At 39.3% G+C, this 21,839-nt stretch overlaps 1 protein-coding gene across 1 annotated transcript in view; it reads left to right on the plus strand.

Moving 5' to 3' along the window:
• adamts3 (ADAM metallopeptidase with thrombospondin type 1 motif, 3) overlaps positions 1-21,839 on the plus strand; it is an 87,578-nt gene that overhangs the window by 43,019 nt on the left and 22,720 nt on the right. Inside the window, exons 6-15 of the mRNA XM_056746867.1 lie at positions 4,896-4,979; positions 5,908-6,064; positions 7,931-8,036; positions 11,490-11,633; positions 16,044-16,176; positions 18,590-18,703; positions 18,963-19,108; positions 19,708-19,883; positions 20,750-20,883; positions 21,535-21,658. Coding sequence (XP_056602845.1) covers positions 4,896-4,979; positions 5,908-6,064; positions 7,931-8,036; positions 11,490-11,633; positions 16,044-16,176; positions 18,590-18,703; positions 18,963-19,108; positions 19,708-19,883; positions 20,750-20,883; positions 21,535-21,658 — 1,318 coding nt within the window. The remainder of the gene's footprint in view (positions 1-4,895; positions 4,980-5,907; positions 6,065-7,930; positions 8,037-11,489; positions 11,634-16,043; positions 16,177-18,589; positions 18,704-18,962; positions 19,109-19,707; positions 19,884-20,749; positions 20,884-21,534; positions 21,659-21,839) is intronic.

A 21,839-nucleotide genomic window follows, 5' to 3' on the forward strand; every position in this document is an offset into this window, starting at 1 on the left:
GCCACTATTTTTGATCAAAATATGGAAGACAAAATGATACCAAATTCAGGTTCATTAGGACTTGTTGTAATGGTTGAGCTCATTTGCCTAATGTGTAAGTACGCGAGTGCTTGGCCAGTGTACAGCGCACCTGCTTTTGGTTATAAACAACACTTTCATTTCATATCGCTGCAACGTTTTTACGAAACACATTTGCCGCAAAATTTTCACAAAAAATAACTCAATACTGTTGGGTCTATTGAGTTATGGAAGTGCAGCCTCAGAGCAGGAACGTTTTCCTCTGGGAGGATACAGCAGGAATGTTTGCATTTAGTTTATTTTCAGTATGCAAATGTGAATGTTTCTCTATAAACTGCAATTAGTCATTGCGTTCTTAGTGTAATGTGTTGTCAGGTCCTGACGGGTTATGTACAATAAATGCAACATCATTGCAATTTTACCCATACCGCCTGTCATGATTAGACCCCTTGTGTACTTATGTGAAGTACATCTCAACTGCCTAAAGGGTGAGGGAGAGAACATTGATACGAGACGGACCGTCCTCTGCTGATTTTTAGAGTCGTAGAGGCAATCTGTGCTCATATGCCAGTGAACAATTGAATCATTCGCACGGACACATTTTTCAGCCCTCCACAACAAATGACTACAGCAACACAGATCTGCTGAGACATAGTTTGTTCTGTCTCTTCCCCTCGGGAATCTCTAAACCTGTCCGAACATGCATGTTTCTGAAAGTACCTGCTTTTTCTTGAAGATAATTAGTTTTTCCCACCTTTCTTTCTGACACAGAAGTGTTTACCTTTTATGACAGACCTGACCACTACTGCAAGTCTCAGGGATGAAATGTGCCAATTTTATGGATAACGAACAAAGGTCTATGACTGCTTGCGAAAATGTGTTTTTGTAATGTAACACATTGTAATAAATCTCCATAAAAGGGAAGGAAGGAGTCGGGAACCGGAAAACATTTACAAACATTTAATAAAGTAATAAAGCCGGCGGCCCCTCACGGACGACCGCCGGCGAACAGAAGAAAACATAAATATAAATGCAAATACAAACTTAACATATGTTCGGGCCCGGTCCTCTCTCTTCGACGGTCCGGTCGCTCGTTTCTTTTATATGCTCCCAATCTCCTACGTGATTCGAGCCCCGTGTGCGCACAGCTGGCGCTAATTCACAATTACTCACCGGACTCGAACCACGGTGTCGCCCCGCCTACTCTACTAGACACATGTAGTTCATGTTACAAAAGTGATTATCAGCATGGCAGTAATCTAGAAAAGTGCAGAATCTTCCTAAATAAAAAGATTTCAATTTTCCAAAGCACTAAAGTTTTATTTAAATTCAAAGGAGATTCCAGATCTTCCCTTTCGTTAGGGTTTGGTGTGTATGCTACAGTTGGTAAAATCTTGTTTACTGTACGTTAAACGCGAGTAGAGAGCAAATCTTAGAAATACACTGTTCAGGTGATTACATTGTCTTTATTTGAAAACTGCCAGATGCTGATATAATGATCAATGTCTAGTGCCTCTAAAACCAAATAAGCTCCAGAATTCGTGGTTTGATTGTTTTCCCAGCACAGCAGCAGCTGTGGAAATGGAGCATATGGCACAGCTGAAGCATTTATGCATACTTAATACTGTCTCTGATTGTTCATGATCTGTACAAGAGTAGAAATGTCTGCACAGATCAAACGCAGATGTGTACAGTTATACAGCATCTTCCTTCTGCCATGCTGAATTTCAGGGCAACCTGAGCAGATTCATTATGATATGATCTGCTCAGCAGAGTCAATTATTTTGAGAACAAGAGTTAAGTTTTATTGTCACGCATTTGTAATAGATCATCAGTAATATGAAATTACAAATGAACTACCCAGTGGATGTGCTTTATTATAAGACAGCGAGGTTTAACAAATATTTGTTTTCATTTATATTACTGCAGTAACAGTCCTTCCATTATGTATATACTGTAGCTACTCACGGTTATATAGTCACATATATCAGACTGTCTTTGGTACTCGTATTACAACCCAGTCTCATGACAGTCAATCTATTGGAATCTAATGACCATGACAAACAACATGGTCATATGGGTTGGAAAATAAGTTGGTATCTGAAATGTAAGTATTACACCGTGTCCTAACCACACGCGACGCACGATAAAAGGTATCTTTTCCACGTCAATCAAAGGTTTTGTCCTAACCAGCCGCGACATGGCTGCGCGATGAGCAACGGCCGTTTAGAAACGTTTTTTATTTCTGCGACATCGCGGCTGACAGCTCCGCCCACACAACGATCTCATTCGATGTAAGTTCTGCACCTCATTAATATTAATCGGCAAACATGGATGAAGACAGGCTATATGAGTTTGATTACATACGTTTAGATTCAGAAATTATAGCATAGCGTCCGGTGAGGCATACCTGAAGTCATGAGAACAGGACGCATCTCCCTTTGTTCACTCTTCAGCTGCAGCCTTGTGGAGGTTGTGTGCAGAGAGAAAAACGATTCTGATTGGCTGTTTTGTGATTGAAAGTCGCATCCCGACCCTTTTTCGCATTCAGTAGGGACAGAGAAATTACTTATCGCAGGAATCTCATCGCATGGCATTTGGTTATGATGCGAGGTTAAGCTCTACATCAGTGGTTCTAAACCTGTTCCTGGGGATCCACTGCTCTGTACATTTTTGGGAACCACTGTTCTACATCATTATCAACTGTCAAAGTCCGGTTCCAGTACTCAAGAACACAAGTACACATAATACATGAAAGTACCCAGATGTTGATATCAAGAATGCAAAGACTGCAGATTTGTGTGTACCCTACCCGCTTGAAATCCCAGAAGTCATTGTGGCGCATGCTTCTGAGTTCATTCTTCCGTCACTACCTCGCAAGAGCGTTCTTTATGAGACCACAAGTCCGTTCTTTATGTTCTTGGAATTGAGAAACAGCCTTTGTGTATTTAGGCCCTCATGATTTCACACCTAGTTTGTTTGAGCAATTAAAGTGGTCCCACGCCACTCTTATGTGCATTTGTCTGGTCTGACTATGATGTGGTTGTTTTTCACTGTTATGCTTTGGCTTTTGTTATGCCGAAAGTCCCTTGTGCCGTGCCATACATAACTGATATCTGTCACTGGTAAATAACAAAACTTTTAACAATGTCTGGTTTTGGGGTTTTGTGTTGTCAGAAGGAGGTGATTGATATTTGGAGAGAGGATTGCTTTAAATCTCAACTTTTCTGCACACATAAGCCAGGCAAGTTTTCCTTTTGTGGATGTTACAACAGAGCATCTATTGTTGTATAAAAGAAAAGAAGTAATGCACGAGGACTGGCAACAAAATGCGACGAAGCTTGGAAGTTGCTGAATAGAGAATTGAGAGCTTTATTGTCCAAGTATGCCCAAGTTGTTGTTGGTTTAAGTTGTTCCAACAGTGCTGTACTGAAACAAGAAAGCCGACTTACACAAGCTGTATTGCATCTAAAACATGGATTTAGTTACATAGAACAGTTGAGTGCAGACCATGCACACATTCAAAGTATGCAGAAGGAAACACATAAGATGGATAAAATACAAGTACTGTGCAAGCCAAACACTAAACGGTCACATATATAGAACAGAAAAAGTGATATAATACATCAGTTCAGTGCAGTTATTGTCCGGAAAGATAAGGGAAATATTGCACATGGATATGATATTCTATGAAAGAGGGGAAAATCAAAGAAGTGTCATCGAAAAACTAAATATAAATAGAGCTTTTGGAGTTTTCAAAATATTTGTGGGTGCTGGGAAAAGGATTTTTGTGCCTGGAGCTGTTTTACTGCCTGTCAAATTAAGGATTTCGGTCTCTTGTATGATTCTTAGGAAAGAAATTGCTGTGCATGGAGTTTTTAAGGAGTTGTGGCGTTAACACCAAGGGGCCTGAGACCATATCAGTGCTAAATGGTGCTAAAACTATGTAAACCTACATTGTTAAGATAACTTGTATGTCAAAATCACAATCAGAGAGGGAATCATAGAGGGCAAACTACTATTAAGAAGCATTGTATACAGCCCCAACAACTTTTTGGCCTTAAAGGGATAGTTCATCCAAAAAATAAATATATAAAGTAGAAGTCAGTGGGGAAAATTTTAGGAAAATACAGACAGTACGACAGATTTGTAATGACATCAGGGTGAGTTAATGATAAACACATTTTTATTTTCAGAGTGAACTGTTCATTTCAATCAAGTAAACCAAGTTATATTGTGAAACCTGTGTAAAGACATTTATCTTCCAATTTGACTAGCATATAATAGTACCTATAGGGTACGTACATAAAGCATCTGTGACATTTTTGGTACATTTGCTACAGTACTACACCATGCACACCCTGCATTCAACTAGCAAACCCCACAACCCTGCACGTTTCCTCCCAAATCCACACAGCAGTCTCTTAGCTAGGCGGGGAAGGAAAAACATCTAAACCTTTTAAAAGGTCTTTGTATGACCAGCTCAACACTGGAGCCTTTTCATTAGCCAACCTTTCATTGCGTTTTCCATGCCAGCCGTAGCCCCATGACATGCCTAAAATATGCCTCCCAGAGCTACCCTTACGTGTCTGAGTTCCCATTTCCTCTCGCTCTCTTTATCTCTGTGCTCTTTTAGAATAAGATTTGGTCTTACTTGCTCATTGTCAGTCACAGTGAGGGTGCTGAAGCGGAGTCATTTGTTTTCTGCACTTCTTGGAGTTGATAAAATCAGCAGCTGTCATAAAGGTCTAGGAGGAGGGTTACGCAACTTGTATCCTTGCTGAAAATCTTTGTTTCTGACGACATCTTTGTTTGTTGTTTTGTTTTTGTTTTGCCGATAGGAGATTAATGCATTTTTGTATCGTTTTGCCATACAGGTGAATGAGATCTACCATGATGAGTCGTTAGGTGTGCACATTAATGTTGTTCTTGTGAGGATGATCATGCTTGGATATGCCAAGGTAAGTTTCGAAAGCAATTATCTTACAAATTAAACCTCTATAATTTATCTTTGAGTAGCATTGTTTGTTCATGGGTTGGCGAGCATGCATTACATTCAGGTCCATTCACAAAACAATATGCACTGCACAGTTTTCAACTCTACACTACTACAGCTACAGTTCTGAAGTAGGCTACAGTACTTCACAGTTCACAGAGTGCACACAGGTCACTCACTCATGACACATACTGAGTGACAAATTGCTGCCATATTTTATTACATTAGACTGGCATTGAAACTGGACCCATTTCCCCGAAGGTTTAATTTCATCTCTTCAACGCATCCAATTATTTGGTAAAACAGTAAAACATGTGCAAAACATATTCCATAACTGGATATTTAGTGTGCTAATTGAATTGTTGTTTACATAACTTTACATTCATCGGATGGGTATTAATACATTCTTGACATTCCTGTTAAAAAAACAAAGTTTCTACAAAAACTCAATATCCATATCAGAACATCTTGTTAAGTATTTATTTATAAAAGCAGTGCAAATGTTTATTATTTGAGCAAACAGAGGTTGGCCATCTGTTTTTTAAGACCATATTAACACATTTACAGACAACACTTGAGCCAGTTCCCTTCCTTATTACACATACAATAAACTACATAAACACAATATTTCACCACTAAATATATACTTGTTTTGCAATGAACTGTAAATTACAAACAAAAACAGCCAACAGTAACTGTGAAATAGTGAGTTCAGGGAAGGTCTCAGAATACTCCAAAGACTCTGGTTGCTGTGTACTATTAACAATACGACTATTTATAAGACGTAACAATGATTCACATTGATCAATGCAAGTCATTAAGACTCTTATAGACATATTACTCCTAAAAGTGTTCAGGAAACTGTAATGACCCTCTTATTTTCCTTGTCTTAGTCTATCAGTCTCATTGAACGTGGCAACCCTTCACGAAGTCTGGAGAATGTGTGCCGCTGGGCATTCGGGCAGCAAAAGGACAATCCTGAGCACTCGGAGCATCATGATCACGCCATCTTCCTAACTCGGCAAGGCTTTGGCCCCACTGGCATGCAGGGTGAGATATTCCCATTTCAACCTTTGTTATGTTTGTTTTTCTCCTTAGCATGCCGTTGACTTTAAACCTTTCAGGACCTTTTCATGTTCTTTAGCTTTTCCACACACAATTGAAGTTCTTTAATTCCTGTGTGTGTCTTAAAAAGGTCAGTTCTTTACTTTAACACTCTTGTCTGCCCCTCTGTCGCTCTCTTTCTCTCAGTGCCACATTGACTCAGTAAGAAATAACAGTCTGACAGAATCCTGATCGGTGCCTGTCTTTAGACAGACTGTCAATGTGTAAGGAGGTGCACTGCTTGGTAAAGAATAGCAGAGATAGATAATAGCACAATTAAACAAGCACAATGAAAGTAAGGACTTTGTTGTTTAAGGCTTCAATGGGCCCCTGAAGCAACTGTCCTCAGAGAGTATCTTTCCTTCAGCTCTGACAAAGAACTCACACGCAGCACATTTAACATCTATTGAATCTGACAGGAAAACTCAAGCACTTCCAGAGAAGAGCCCTGATCTCAGCATGAAGTGTTTACGCTGTCACCGCTACTCTCAGATTTGCCTTATCATGCCACTGTATATTGTTACATCCCATGTTAATAGTGAAAAGAGCTGTTTGGCCTTTATGCATACAGATCCTGCCAGGGGCAATACTGAGCTAATCGGTGCTGATGTGCTCTGTCGGTTTACGGCTTTTGAGAGCAAATATAAATATAGCTTTAGAGCTGAAAACTTCAGTGATCCATATTTCATAATTTGTTGGCATGCATCAATGGATGTTTTTTTCTTTTAGAAAGAGTTGCATTGAGCTTGTGATTAAAAAACCATAGCTAGCTAAAGTCCCTCTGGCCTGAAATGAGTCACAATAAACACAGCATTTTTTTAACAGAGCATGGAGTTCTTTGTATAGAGCTTAAAAAGCTAACATTTGTATAATAACCTTTGGGGCAATGTGATGCCAAATGTGACCGGTAGCACGTAGCAAGTAGCACGGGAACATTTTACGGGAAAAGACAAAAATACTATTAGTATAAAGTACTATACTATATATACTACATAGTAAATACTATAGTATTTAAAAAAAAAAGAATGAGTCAAAATTATCGCTTTTACTTTAATGCCAAAAATCATTAGGATATTAAGTAAAGATTCCATGAAGATATTTTGTAAATTTCCTATGCTAAACACAGTGGAGGGCCAGTAACTGTGCCTCTTATTAACAACTTCACAGGCAATTTTCTCAATATTTTAATTATTTTGCACCCCAAGATTCCAGAGTTTTATGCGGCTAATCATCGCCGGATATTATCATATCCTAACAACTCATACATCAATAGAAAAATTAATTACTCAGCTTTCAAATGATGTAAATCTCTCAATTTCAAAAAATTGAGCCTTAAGACTGGTTTTGATGTCCAGGGTCACAAATGTTCAGTGGAACGTAGGAAAATTTTTTTCAGGGTGGACAGGGCAATGTACGTTGACTTGACTAGAGTCTGACAGTTATCAGTGGGGACAATCAGGGTATGTGAGGGATCTATAAACATGTTTTGTGGCCCACTTAAAAAAATCTGGTTTGTGGGCTTGCTCTGCAAAAGCCAGATCCATAAATCTTATTGAGTATTATTTAATCAAAACACTGCAAATATGTATGTTGTTTAAGGTCAACAGATGATAGGTTGACACTTTGTCCATAATTCTGATGGACAGCTCTCTGCAAAGTAACCTGTGCTGTTTGCATCACTCTGCTTAACATATTGGAAATCACCAGCCAGCTGTCAGTAAAGTCACTGGGAAGACCTCTCACTGTTATGACAAAATAGATGATCCATAGTAACTTGTTTATTCTTTCTGTCTGTCTCTATCACTCTCTCAGGATATGCTCCTGTCACTGGGATGTGCCACCCGGTCCGCAGCTGCACCCTCAATCATGAAGATGGCTTCTCTTCTGCCTTTGTAGTAGCCCATGAGACAGGACATGTGTAGGTTTTTTAACCTGGCCAGGGGCTCTTTAGTCATTTTGTGAATTGAATATTCCTGAAGCTTGTCATTTGCGTTTGTTAAAAAGTTTCTGTCATTCACAATTTCCAACGTTTCTTGCGGTAATGTCTTATTTGAATTCATAAAATGCAAATTGTAAGTACTGAATTTGAATTGTAAAGTTTTAGTTTTTCGTAACTAACTTTGTCAAGGTGAATGTACTTTTTCTACAGTATGCGAATTTCTGGCCCTCAAACAAGTGAACTTGGAAATCTTTTGGGGTTATCATTCAACAGTGAAATTAATTTAATAATATTCTAACCTACCAAGACCCAAGAGTATCCGCTAGGTAGAATACTTTATACCTTAATACGAAGTCAAGCATACACAAAGTAATGACAAAAGTAAAAAAAGGAAATTCTGCATGTAGAATATGTGGTATCATTGCATATTTAAATAATATGTGCGTCTACAAACTAACTAACTAATTATTGATTTGATTATCATATTCATAGTGCTATTGATCAAATGTGTGTATTATAATTTTTCATAAGATATTAAAAGGTATAGAGTGATTTGACACAGGAAACAACATTAAGGCAGAAGTATTGTTGCCATAACTCACAAACCTTTCCTTCATTGGATAGTTCCACATTGTTGTTAAAATATCATGGTTTCTCTTTCGTTTTGTCATGTTTGAAAGCTGTGCACGGAAGAGCATCTGTGATCCTATCAATAGTCTTTCTGATGGGACGTTGTGAAGTGTCACATATGCGGTGTTGATTGTCGATCACAATGACAACCTACAACATACAAATTTTCCAGATTGGGCTAATATCATGTAATCTGGAGCAGGGGTAATTCAAAATCAAAGACAGGTAAGAGGTTAAAAAACACATGCAAACAGGGTAATCCAGGAAAAAGGCAAACCAAGTAATGCAGTGAACATACACATACACGACCTCTGCCATGACTGATTGAATGAACAGGGTCTATAACGGGGCTAATAAACTACTGGTGATCGTCACATAGTCCCCCCTCCAAGTCCAGGGGGGAGGTGGTGCGGGAGCTTAACAGGGGAAGGAATTTAGCACCAGGCCCGTGTAATAGATTGAGGTGGAGTGAGGCTGAGCAGGGAGCCAGGGCAGTGCCAGCAGGGCAGGAGAGCACCAGGGGGAGCAAGAGAACGTTAGGGCGGAGCCGGAGAGCACCGGGGCAGAACCGGCAGAGCAGAAGAGCACCAGGACCTGGAGGTGATGAAGACAAGGGCAAAGGTGGTGACCAGGGAAGAACTGGTCTGATGCATCTTGGGTGGCCATCTTGATAAGGAAGGGAGTACAGGATGGCCATCTTAGGCATTGCAGGTAGCATAGGAAGCTCAGGGGAATACATCTTGGCCATGGCAGAGAGCATAGGAGCAGACTCATGGGTTGACGGCCATGATGGCTGGAGGCTGTGGTATTGGGAACACTGGACTGGAAGGTGCCGAGAGAACTGGACTTGCATTCAACAGAGCTGGACATGCTGGAAACTGTGATGGGCCAAGGTCTGTGGACACGGGAGCTTGAAACACACTCAAAATTCCTTTCTCGGCTGAGACCCTCGAGAGCCTCACAGATTTGTTTAAACTGATAATGTTCATTGATTCCACAGCAATACATGTCTATTAGAGCATAATCACGGGGGTCTGGAAGGTTAGCAAGGTATTGTTAATCTCTAGTGTATTCCTTGAACATCTGAAGTTTGATTTGCAGATCAATTCTGTGGTCAAATCTTCTTTTTTCCAGTTGCGGCTCCTGTCTAAAGCTAAGTCTTTTCTTTCTTTTAAAAATCTTGAGAAAGTGATTCATGCTTTTATTACTTCTAAACTAGATTACTGTAACTCACTCTATACTTGGATTAGTCAAACAGCTTTATCCCGATTACAACTGGTTCAAAATGCGGCAGCTAGACTTCTGACCAGGAGTCATAAACGGGATCATATTACTCCGGCTTCTACAGTCTTTACATTGGCTGCCTGTGCGGTTCAGAGTAGATTTTAAAATTGTACTTATTGTCTACAAGTCACTAAATGGTATGGCTCCTCCATATATCTCTGACTTATTGATTGAGCATAATGTAAACAGATCTCTTCGGTCCTCTAACCAGAGACTTTTGTTTATTCCCAAGATGAGGCGGAAGTGCAGGGGTGATCGCGCTTTTGCTACAGCTGTGCCTAGACTCTGGAATGATTTGCCCTTGCCTATTAGAATGGCATCATCTGTGGCTATTTTTAAGTCTAAACTAAAAACCTATCTGTTCGATGAGGCATTTTATCCTGGTTGAAGCACTGTTCTTTTTTTTTTTTGCAGCGTGTTTATGATTATTTTGGTGAATGTCAAAATGTATTTTTGTTTTACTCTTGTGTGCTACTGTTGTTTTTAGTTATTGTATTGTAAAGCACATTTGTCAACTCTGGTTGTAGTAAATAGTGCTATATAAATAAATTGCCATTGCCATTGCCATTGAATGAATGATTATCTTGACATATATGGATGCTTCTTTCTGCCAGATAGCGGAAAAGTCTTCTGTAACGATACTGCTCAGAGAGACAGGTTTCAGGATAAAAAATCAACATTTTATGAAAGTGGTAATCCAGAATTATAGTAAAAAAAGGCAATTACATTTAAAATAAACAAACATACTGTATGCCAAACATATAAAGCTCTAAAAGGAGTAGCTCAGTTTAAAATTTGACTTCCCCATTGGCTTTCAATAGTTGGTATAAATATGAGCAACGATGAACAGTCAATGGGGGCACATTTTGAAGTGAACTACTCATTTAATACCACTGATGCCGTGAGCTACTCAGTGTATTCAATAGGTTGCTTCAGAGGCGTACGACAATAAAACAATCAACTACTGACATAAAGCAAATTTACTTTTAATACTTGAGTACTTTTAAAGGCACGTACTTCTGTAATTTTGCTTAAATAAGAATCTGTCTGTACAACTTTTACTCGCAGTAGAGTAATATTTGACCAGTGTCTGTGCTTTCACTCAAGTAAGGAAGTTGTGTACTTCGTCCGCCTCTGATTTGTAGTATGTGAAATTTGCAATTTGAGAATGCATCAAAGAGCGTCTTGCTATAATGAAAGTCAGAAAATCTTACCTTTGTTAAAAAAAAAGAGTTCTCATGCTCAATGTCACAAATTTGTTTGTGTGACCAGTGACCCAATATAAAGCAGAATCGTTTGTTTTATATTCAATTTGAATTGTATTTTCATTTTGACAAAACATTTTTTATTTAAAAATGAAAAACTTTCTGTTCATTTCTAGACTAAAACAACGGTAAAAAGTTTTGTACCACAATTCATTACTTTTGTCAGAAAGCTAATTATAGTAGGAAACATAATCCCTTGGGAAGTGCTGAACTAAGATTGCTTTTACTTTCTGTAATTGTTTCTTGTCTATAGGCTTGGAATGGAACATGATGGTCAGGGAAACCGTTGTGGAGACGAGACAGCCATGGGCAGTGTCATGGCGCCTCTGGTGCAAGCAGCTTTCCATCGCTACCATTGGTCTATGTGCAGTGGGCAAGAACTGAAGAGATACATTCAGTGAGTTTACATTACATTTAGTCATTTAGCAGACGCTTTAATCCAAAGGGATTTACAAGTGAGGTAAACAAATGAAGTTTACAGTTTTCATATATGTCATCTCTCTACTATATGTTTTATTCCTATGAAAAGAAAGGTCTCGAGGCTATGTTCATTTTTAATGAAATGGTGTCTAGGCACTTATGATAAATATTTATCACAGGTTACTTGATTATAAATAGGCCTAGTGGCCTGTGGTATGACTGGAGACCTGTTGTGTTGTCAGGTCCAGCCGACTTAAAGTAAATTAAAGTCACACACAGGTCAGAGAAAATTACTTTTAAAATATATTTTAATTTACTTATTTTTAGAGGCAAGATCGATCCCTCTCATCTTTAGGAAGTTTATTTACCATTAAAGATGATTGTCCTTTTAGTAGCCACAAGCTGGATGGCCATTGAGAACTGCATCTCAGCCCATGAAGGTAAGAGTTTTGTGATGACAGCCTGTGGGATCCAAATGTGAGAAACTGGGATGATGGGTGGTTCAAGAGATTAAACCCAATCTTGAGCTACAACTAAAATAGTCTTATGTGCAGTAGGCCAATTGATATAACATTAGACGCTGCCAGGAGACCTAAAAGCCTCTGAATTGGTAAGACTGAGAGATCTTGTCCTGACCTGAGGCCACCCACAGTGGAAAAGATCAAATCTGCAGAACAGAGTCATGCCTCCATCATGGTTGAATCCCATAGTACCCCTGAAAAAAGTAGTTCTTTATGATGGAGATAGCAGCCAGAGCTGCATCCATCCCCTTTGTAAAAGTGCATTTGGATAAAGCCAAACTGAAAATAAATACTCAGTACTGAAACTACCAGTGTTCTGACAAAAGTTCAGTGTGAAAATATGCAACCTCCAGATTAACTGTAACAAACTAATACTTAAATTGGATTTGAGACATAGTTTGCTCAGAATTGTCCGCAGAGTAGGCTATGATCCAGGCCACGCATCCAAAATTGAACACAGCATGTTTTCCGTTGAGAGGATCATGAAGTGTAGAAGCCTGATTCCCTCTTTGGGAGGTGCAAATGTTCTTTTGCCCCTTTGTGACCAAAAATGTCGCTGCTCTGTGTGAACCACAGTTTGTAGTACACCAACAAAGCGGGGAGGATGAGAGGCAAATTGGATTCTGTAGGGTTTCTCTATAGTGCTTGGGAACCATGGGGATACAGTTGGCAGAAGACGCCCCTCTGGCAAATGAACTGAAAGAGATATCATTCTCTTGACATTCAATAGAGAGCTGACCTGTCCAGTAGATCGGTATAAGTGACAGGGATATATGCAGATGGAATGAAAGATTCAACAGGTCAAACAGGCTGAGGGGTGAGACACTAAAATAAGCGCTTTATCTCCAGATCAAAAGGGAATCCAGGAATATGGTTGGGTATCGTTTTTTTTCCGATATTGGTGCCAAACGGATACTTTTAAAATGGTTTCACTTTAAAACTTGTCTATGTGATGGTTAAATTTAAAGACTGTACCCGGTAAAGAATGCTGAACTCGCCGAGATGGAGGAAGGTTAGAGCGCGCACTAAAACTGTCTTTCAATATGATGAATCCCTGGGTCATGCGCGCTCCGATCCATATTGGCACCGGGTTTCGGTACCCAACCCTATACAGGAGAGCACCAGTCTGACCTGCAGCCAGATACGCCTTGCCTACCAAGCTTTATGTGATTTTACAAGACTTAGAGGGCAAGATGGGATTCATCTACAATGATATGTTCAATGAGATGTTTATTATCTCATAATTACATTTTGAAACTGGTTTTCACTAACTGGGTCACATATTTGAAAAGCCTGTTACAATGTTCAGTTCAGCTGAATGTATATTATCCCACTTATTATAACAAGTGCACACCTTCTGTAAAGAATAGAAGAATAGAAGAAGTTCAAGCAAGACAAAGACGCATTTGAATTTAATCACTTTGAATAATAAACGAATATATGTTAATTGGCCGTAGTTATTTTTTGTAAATTAATTATTTGTAAGGTCAATGTGACTCATAGTTCCCCGATGACCATATGTTCTTTGTATTAGGTGATTGTTATCTGGCAATAACATACCTTGGAATGTTGCAACTGCCCAATCATAATCAAGGATTCAAGAGAACCATAAATAAAAAGAAACTACTTTTTGCCATTCACAGTATGTTTAACAATCCACCTAAAACAGATAAAATGTGTTTTGCATTTAGACATTTTATAGTTTTTATTTTTATAATATATATTCCAAAAAGATTTAAATAATGTGTCAGTTATCAAAAAAACAGCAATTAACGAGAAGGGATCCAATAACAAGATTACACTCTCACCGGAGTCACATTATGCCCATTCTAATCTGAGGTTCTGGCATGGATTTCTGTCATAAAGCACTAAATTTAAGGTCATTTATTTGATTGAGCTCTCATTGATTGATTCGATCAGTTCATAGGACATCTAGTGCCACTTTAAGAATTTATTTTCGCCTCCGTGGTCAGGGTTAATCCCATCTTGGTCATGTCTGATAGGATGCAAATTACCCATTAATTCCAGCAATTTACTGCAGCCAATATTAATGAGATGTTGAGTAGCTCTCACTCTACTACGTGGAAGAACGTTCGCTGAGTTTGAAGTGGTCACTATTCTGAGCAGCCTTTGAGCTTTGTCGAAATTATGATTTCCATTCACACCAAGCAAATTAATTATTTTTCAGATGCAAATGGGGATGATGTACAGGGTTTACTGTGTATGGACACCTTTGACTTGCACATGTTTTATTCAGAACACAACTTCCTATGTAACCCTTAGCATCAAGAGTATCTCTTGAAGTGAAGATACAGATTTGCTTTTGGTGATTCTGCCTCGAAATCCCGGAGCAGCACATCATTGGCTCCAGATATCTAGCCAGTGATATGTAGGAAAGATCAGCAGAACCTTTTGAAGTTTAGACTCTCTCCATTGCTTGAAAGCCTGTCAACATTGGGTGTCCTTGGTGTGGACATGAAAATTTATTTTGAAATAATCTATTGCATTGATATTAAATATCTTAAATGTGATGGTTACAGTTCTTCTCATGAGGGTTTAATGTAGATTTCATGATACAGATGAACCAAAACAAAAATAAAAAAACATTCTTGTTTTCATTACACAATACCGTCCCTGTATCAGAGCGAGCTCTATAAACCAACACAAGGAGTCAGGAGTAACTAAACACATATTTTAAAATCCAGCTGGTACATAGGAGAAGAAAGGATCCATACACAATGACAATAACTGACAGAAAAGGTAGACAATATACACACATGTGAAGATGAGGTGATGTCAGTCAGGTGCACTGATGACAGATATGGTGCAGGTGACAAGCACTGGAGGATCCTGGGAAATGTAGTCCAAGTGTTCCTTGAGGGAGTGATCTCCCTGCACAAGGCACAAAAGGCAGATGGCAGGAAAGTCCATTGTGAAGGTGAATATAAAAAAAGGCTGTTGTGTTTGGTTGGTCCCCCTCTCAGTGCACATGTATTCATAAGCTTTGGCTTTTAGCAATGTACCGTAACAATGGCATCAACTTCACTTCATCAGTTAAAAACATGCAGATCGATTCAAGTGTAACGGAGGTCTGCTAGTGCAGGTGCAAACATCAATCTTTGTTAGACTACTAAGGCGAGGGAAATGACACAGGACCGATTGGGTCAGATCGGTTATATCAATTAACACTAATAACAGAATCGTTAGTTTTGGCTTTTATATTGGACCCGAGTTGGATTATAAAACAAGCAGATAGACCTGGAGACATTTGCAAGCAGGACTTCAAGAGACGTTCCATAGAAGTGTTTTAGTGGTATGCGCACACACACACACGATTTGCAAGTCTTTGAGCTCGTTGACAGATCTGGCTGTGAACGGAGGAAAATCCTAGTGCGATTAGCACGCGATTAGCGCTCGCCAATCATTATGTGTTAACTAGAAACCGACTCATCAAAGAGGCTCCCTGACGCATTGCTGATGCCTCGCAGACGGCAGACAAATATCTAGCATGATAAATATCTGGAGCTGTTGTCCGACTCGACATCATGTGATGTCAAGTGATGCGACGAGCCACAGCCAATGACAGCAAGGTATGGGTTGAGGTCACCGGAACTGCCCCCGTATGTTGATATAGTGTGTCACCTCCTATTGCAGATAATTTATGTAGTGTCACATAATGTGAACACATTAACAACTAATAGTAAAGACTCCAGACCTCACAGCTCAGCGACCGGCCGATGTTTACAATTGTGTAATGTGAACTTGGCTTAAGATGTTAACGATTCAAAGATTTTAAACAGTGATAAAAGGGTATTTTTTTAGTTCAATACTGTGGTTTAAAGGTATCTTTTGTTTGATTTTCACAGTTCATATGACTGCCTTCTGGATGACCCATTCAAACATGACTGGCCCCAGCTTCCTGAACTTCCAGGCATCAATTACTCCATGGATGAGCAGTGCCGTTTTGATTTTGGTGTGGGATACAAAATCTGTACATCAGTAAGTTCAGCTGGAGGGTGTGTTCTTCTCTGACAGATCTGCTGAGCATCAGTCATTAAGCAACACCAAAGAGGCAGTCTTCAAAGTCAAACCTATTTCAGCAAATGCCTTGTTGATGTGAAAAGGCTTCAAACTATAATACTTCATTCTTTTTTAAATATTTCTCTGCCAAATGTGAGGAGTCACATTTAAGGCAGACGTCTATAATAACATATCAGAAGTCATTTTTGACCTTTTTTTTGCTCATATACAGAACCGTTTATGTTTTATCATTTTAACTCAGTCTTGAACACTTTTCAAGTAATACCTTGTGGTGCAAAATCCCAGTCTCAGATACAGTGTCAGGGGAAAGGAGTTTCACACCTGGTTTATGACCTGAAAGTGGGAAGCAGCAGATGGCAATGTGTTTGGTGTTCTGTCATCAAAGGCTGTAACACTAGCAAACAAGAAGAACATGCTGTGATCTTACAAACCTTTCTGTCAGGCCAAAACACTCTTGTGCCAAGCTGTTGCGACAGAGCTCAGGCAAAACCCCACAACCCCATACAATTTTCTTTGACCCACCGATCATGGTCTTAATGGTTGGCTCTCTGAAGACATGAACAATAACACCCCACTGTCAGCATCAATAGTAACAGTTAGATTGCAATGGTGCTATTTGTTGATTTTCCCGTTTTCAGGGTAACTCTCTGTGGAGCTTCCAGCACAATTTTTTTTTTAGGGATTTTCAGCTCTTTCCCGAACACAAACATTTTGGGTTGAAAAATAAAAGTCATCTTAACCTCACCCAAAATGCAGTGCATAAAGTAAATGTGATTTGACATCCCAGTGACAGACCTAAAGAGGTCTGATATCCTTTATACTAACCACTTGCCAAGGTACTTGTTAAAGAGGTTAGGTGGTAGTGCTTTTTCACAAAGATTCTTCTTCTCGGCTTTGCCTTCAGATTGTTGCGTTGCTTGAGTTCATTTATTAAAGGGATAGTTCATCCAAAAATCTGTCATCATTTACTCACCCTCAGTTTGTTTCAAACCTGTATACATTTCTTTGTTCCGATGAATATTTGGAAGGATGTTAGCCATTTTCTGTTCTACCAGAAAGACTTGGGAGGCAAGATGAGTGACAATGAACATTTATTAATCAGCTGACCAGCAAGAGATATTATAACATAAAGTTCTTTGGCGTTGGCCTCGTCCATAACTCGCATCCAGAGGGGCACGGATTCTTGCACTTCCTGCCTGAAAGTGGTGGTAGGAGACAGGGTTACTGGACAGGGACCATCCTGGGAGGATGGGGGTGAATATCAGCGGCTTCATCTGCAAACACAAACAGAGAGTAAGTAGCGATTATATATACTCCAGGTGTTTGATGATGACTGGTTAGGTTTATACGTCATGATTGACGTACCATTGAGTCTTCCTGGCAGAACTTGTGCTAAAGCTTACATTTCTTACATTTTTGAAGAATGTTCGTAATTTTCAGTTCTGTGACATCATCCACTACCATAGTAGGAAAATAAATGTATTTTTTTGTTCTGTTGAACACATAATGAGATATTTTGACGAATTTAGGGAAACAATTTGTTCTCGGGCACCTTTGACTACCATTTAATTCTTCCTACTATGCTAGTCAATGATGTCCCGGAACTGAAAATTACGAACATTCTTCAAAATATATTTCTCTGTGTTCAATAGAACAAAGTCATTGATAAAGGTTTGAAATTACATGAGGGTGAATAAATGATGACAAAATGTAAATTTTTGGATAAAGTATCACTTAGAGAGACTGTCTGAGCCTTTACTGCTCAGCACTGCGCCGGAAATAAGCAGCAGTGTTTTGGTAAAGCACAGCAGAAGGATAAACCTCGGGTATCACCTGCCATTCATTAATGTCCTCGCACAGACTTACGTTCCATGCTGCCTTTTTTATTGTTTGTTTGCATCGTATGTGTTTTTAAATAAGCATATCCTGCAAATACCTGGATTTTCAGACCTTAGCATTGTCATCAATAGTCCTCTCGCTCATACTGTGCTTGATGAAAAGTAAAAGAAGCAATCAATATACAGTAAGTCCAGCTGTCCAGCTCCAGAGGATAAAGCTATCTCACCCAAATCATCTCCACAATGTGTCATTTGCTGTAAACACGAAACAAATACTTGTCCTTTCTATCTTTCTATCATTTCCTGGATGTGGAGCAGGACCACTGACTCGAGTAGAGCTCGCATTGTCAAGAAGGAAAATCAATTCATTACTCTTTTAGTCAATCTGACTCAAGTATGTTCTAAAGAGCACAGAATAGTAAAGCTGGGGGCAGAAGCTCAGAATTCTTTAAAATTTGCCCCAACATTGAATTCTCACATTTTCTACCAAATATACCAACCATCCAACCCTGGCTACTTTTCTTTCCTTTTAGTTTCGCACATTTGATCCATGCAAGCAGCTGTGGTGTAGTCATCCAGATAACCCATATTTCTGCAAAACCAAAAAGGGACCTCCATTGGATGGAACTGAATGTGCACCTGGCAAGGTAATTGCCCATGTCTGCTTATTTATGCCTGTTCTCATCTGGTCTTTTGTCGTTCTTAAAATGTTTTGTCAGGAAAGCAAACATGTGCTTAATCTAAATGACTGATTTGTTTAGTCTGTCAGTTAGTTCATTATAACAGAAACATTGGCTGAACCAACCAGACTACATCAGGTTACACTTACAGAAGGATTTGGGTCATCATGTAGAAATAGCTCCCAAAGGCAGCAAATGCACTGATTCTGACTTCTTCTCCTTTTAGTGGTGCTACAAAGGTCATTGCATGTGGAAGAATGCCAACCAAGTGAAGCAAGATGGGGTCTGGGGTGACTGGAGCAAGTTTGGCTCCTGTTCTCGTTCCTGTGGGACGGGTGTGCGCTTCAGAACCCGCCAGTGCAACAACCCTGTGTATGTTATCTTCTGTATTCATAGTGATTCTGAATAATGAACATGCATGAAGAGGATATCGCAGAAGCATTATATTTAACCTACTGGATACCCTGGTGAAGCACATGTGTTGATCGGTTCAGTGACCGAGAAAGAAAAAAAACCCAACTAAATCATAGAGAAGTCAGCAGATCAATTGGCGGACCACGTTCCGGATCCGGACCTTTACTTCGTCCCTTCCGGACCGCGAGACATTGCTTAATAAACCATGTAAAACTTTTGACTATTTTGGTTGTTTATATTGAGCCACACATCCACACAATGGAGAATCACATTACACACAGTCTCAGGAACTCATGCTTGCACTCACAAGAAGTCTTTATGAACAGAAAAACAGAGTGGGGCTGCTGATGAAAGCTGCAGAAATTTTCAATGTTGTTAAAAGCAAATCCATCCGTACAAATAAGTTTTAGTTTGTTTAAATTTGGAAACAAATATTTGATTTGGTGAAAAAAGAGCTTTTAGAACCACTTTGCTTGGATCATCGTTTTTGTACACTGACTTGTCAGTATTCAAGGACTGATATGTTATCATTTGCTTTGGTACGATCTGTTCCGTAGTCCATCTAACGGAGGTCAGGATTGTCCAGGGGTGAACTATGAGTACCAGCTGTGCAACACAGATGATTGTCCCAAACACTTTGAGGACTTCAGAGCTCAGCAGTGTCAGCATCGCAACTCTCACTTTGAATACCAGAACACCAAACACCACTGGCTTCCCTATGAGCACCCAGACGGTGAGTTTTTTTAACATTGTAAAGCAGCATATTTGGAACGAGCACTGTTTAATGGTTTGATACTTCCAAATCCCATTGTCAAACATAAAGGGTGACTGATAATAATGATTTATGACAAAAAATTTAAATCCCGAAATATGGAGAGAAAAAGTTTCAGAAGCACAGTAGCGGTATACTTGTACACTCGTACAAAATGCAGCGCTGTCTGTTTCTTAGAGAAGCATGCTGCCAAATCAGCATGGTCAAGCAATGCTGTCAACAAGCACTTGCCCCTCTGGGAGAATCACATTCACTTTCGTTTCAGTTTTGAACAAGCCCTTTTCTCTAGTAGTTGCCAAGTACAGGACATGTATGGCACAAGAAGCCATAAGATCTTAACGGCGCTCTAAGTGCTTTCAAACCTGTTTTGAACCTCAATATGTGCAAGCTTTGTAAGCACCAATTTGTACCTACAGTAGTTGTTTCACATGTTTTCGTACCAGCTCCATTCATGCAGTGGCCTATTCATAGCTTATTTATACCTCTATGCAGTTACTGTATGTGAAATTTGATTTTGAAAACCTGACGAAATTGCTCGGCACAAAAGCCACTGAAACGTCCCGAAACGTGGATACGGTTTTTGATACCTGCTGTACAATTGAAAATAAATATTTGAGCTTGTTTTTATTCATTTGTTTAAGATGCCGTATTTGAGTCCATTTTTATCTCAAACGCTTTTTTTCATTCCAATCGGAATGAAGCATTCAACAGCCCTGTGGTAGAAGTTCTGTTAAATTTATTATTGTTAATTATTGACAGTTAAGGTTATAATATGTGATATTTCTTTCAGTTAATCGTATTGTTTTATCAAATGTCTTTTTTTTCAGCCCACAAAAGGTGTCATCTTTATTGCAACTCTAAAGAAACAGGTGATGTGGCTTACATGAAGCAGTTGGTGCATGATGGGACAAAGTGCTCGTACAAAGACCCGTACAGCATCTGTGTGCGTGGGGAGTGTGTGGTAAGCTATTAAACAAAACTTTGTCTTCAAAGTCTGCTGCATAAAAGCGACTACTTTAGAGTAGCTGCCTTTAGCAATATTACAGTCAATGTCGTTTGCATTGAATTAACTTTTATCTTAAAATACTTCTGTTGAATAGTAAGTCGGGTTCATAGTTTGTCACTGAGCAACCACAGGCTGACAGTGCATCGTATACAGGATGAGTTTCACTTCAGAATGAATATTGTTTGAGGAATGGATCTCTGTGGAGGGGGCTGATAGAAGTACATTGATTTTTGTAGATGGGATGGACAGTGAATAGTGATTTGCTTTTGCGGGAAGTGATTGATGGAGTGTCGGCTACTTTACAGAGGCTTTTGGATTTATTTGCTGATGTCTAACACCTTTGAAAAAGTTTTGTTCAGCAAACTGTTCCAATGTATCTCACATTTGTCAATGTCAAGGACTGTACAAGAACAAAACATCCAATTTCTGGTGACCATTTTTTTAAAGGATTATACTTTTGGAGTGTCCAAACATGGGCAATGTGGGAAAATACTTTCAAAAGAAGGCATAGTTTCATGATATCAGAAGCAGACATTAATAGTGATGAAAGCTTGAGATAAACCCTATCTGTAATGTCTTAGTGGATGTCTTTTCTTTGTGTCTCAGAAAGTAGGCTGTGACAGGGAAATTGGTTCCAATAAAGTGGAGGATACATGTGGAGTCTGTGGGGGTGACAACTCCCACTGCCGAACTCTGAAAGGAACATTTACCCGAATGCCCAAGAAAACTGGTAAGATGCATCACCTGGGCTCTCCATATGCATATAGTGTTTCACCTAAATCAGACAATATTTCTCTGTACCGTTATATTTTATCCTCTTGTTTCAGAATCTTGATATGACTTTCTAAACTGAGAAAAGTTAATGTAACTTTAAATATGTTTTGGGATTTTGACTCCTCAATATGCAAGTC

The sequence above is a fragment of the Triplophysa dalaica genome, chromosome 4, assembly GCF_015846415.1.
Source record: "Triplophysa dalaica isolate WHDGS20190420 chromosome 4, ASM1584641v1, whole genome shotgun sequence".
NCBI classification, from domain to species: Eukaryota; Metazoa; Chordata; class Actinopteri; order Cypriniformes; family Nemacheilidae; genus Triplophysa; species Triplophysa dalaica.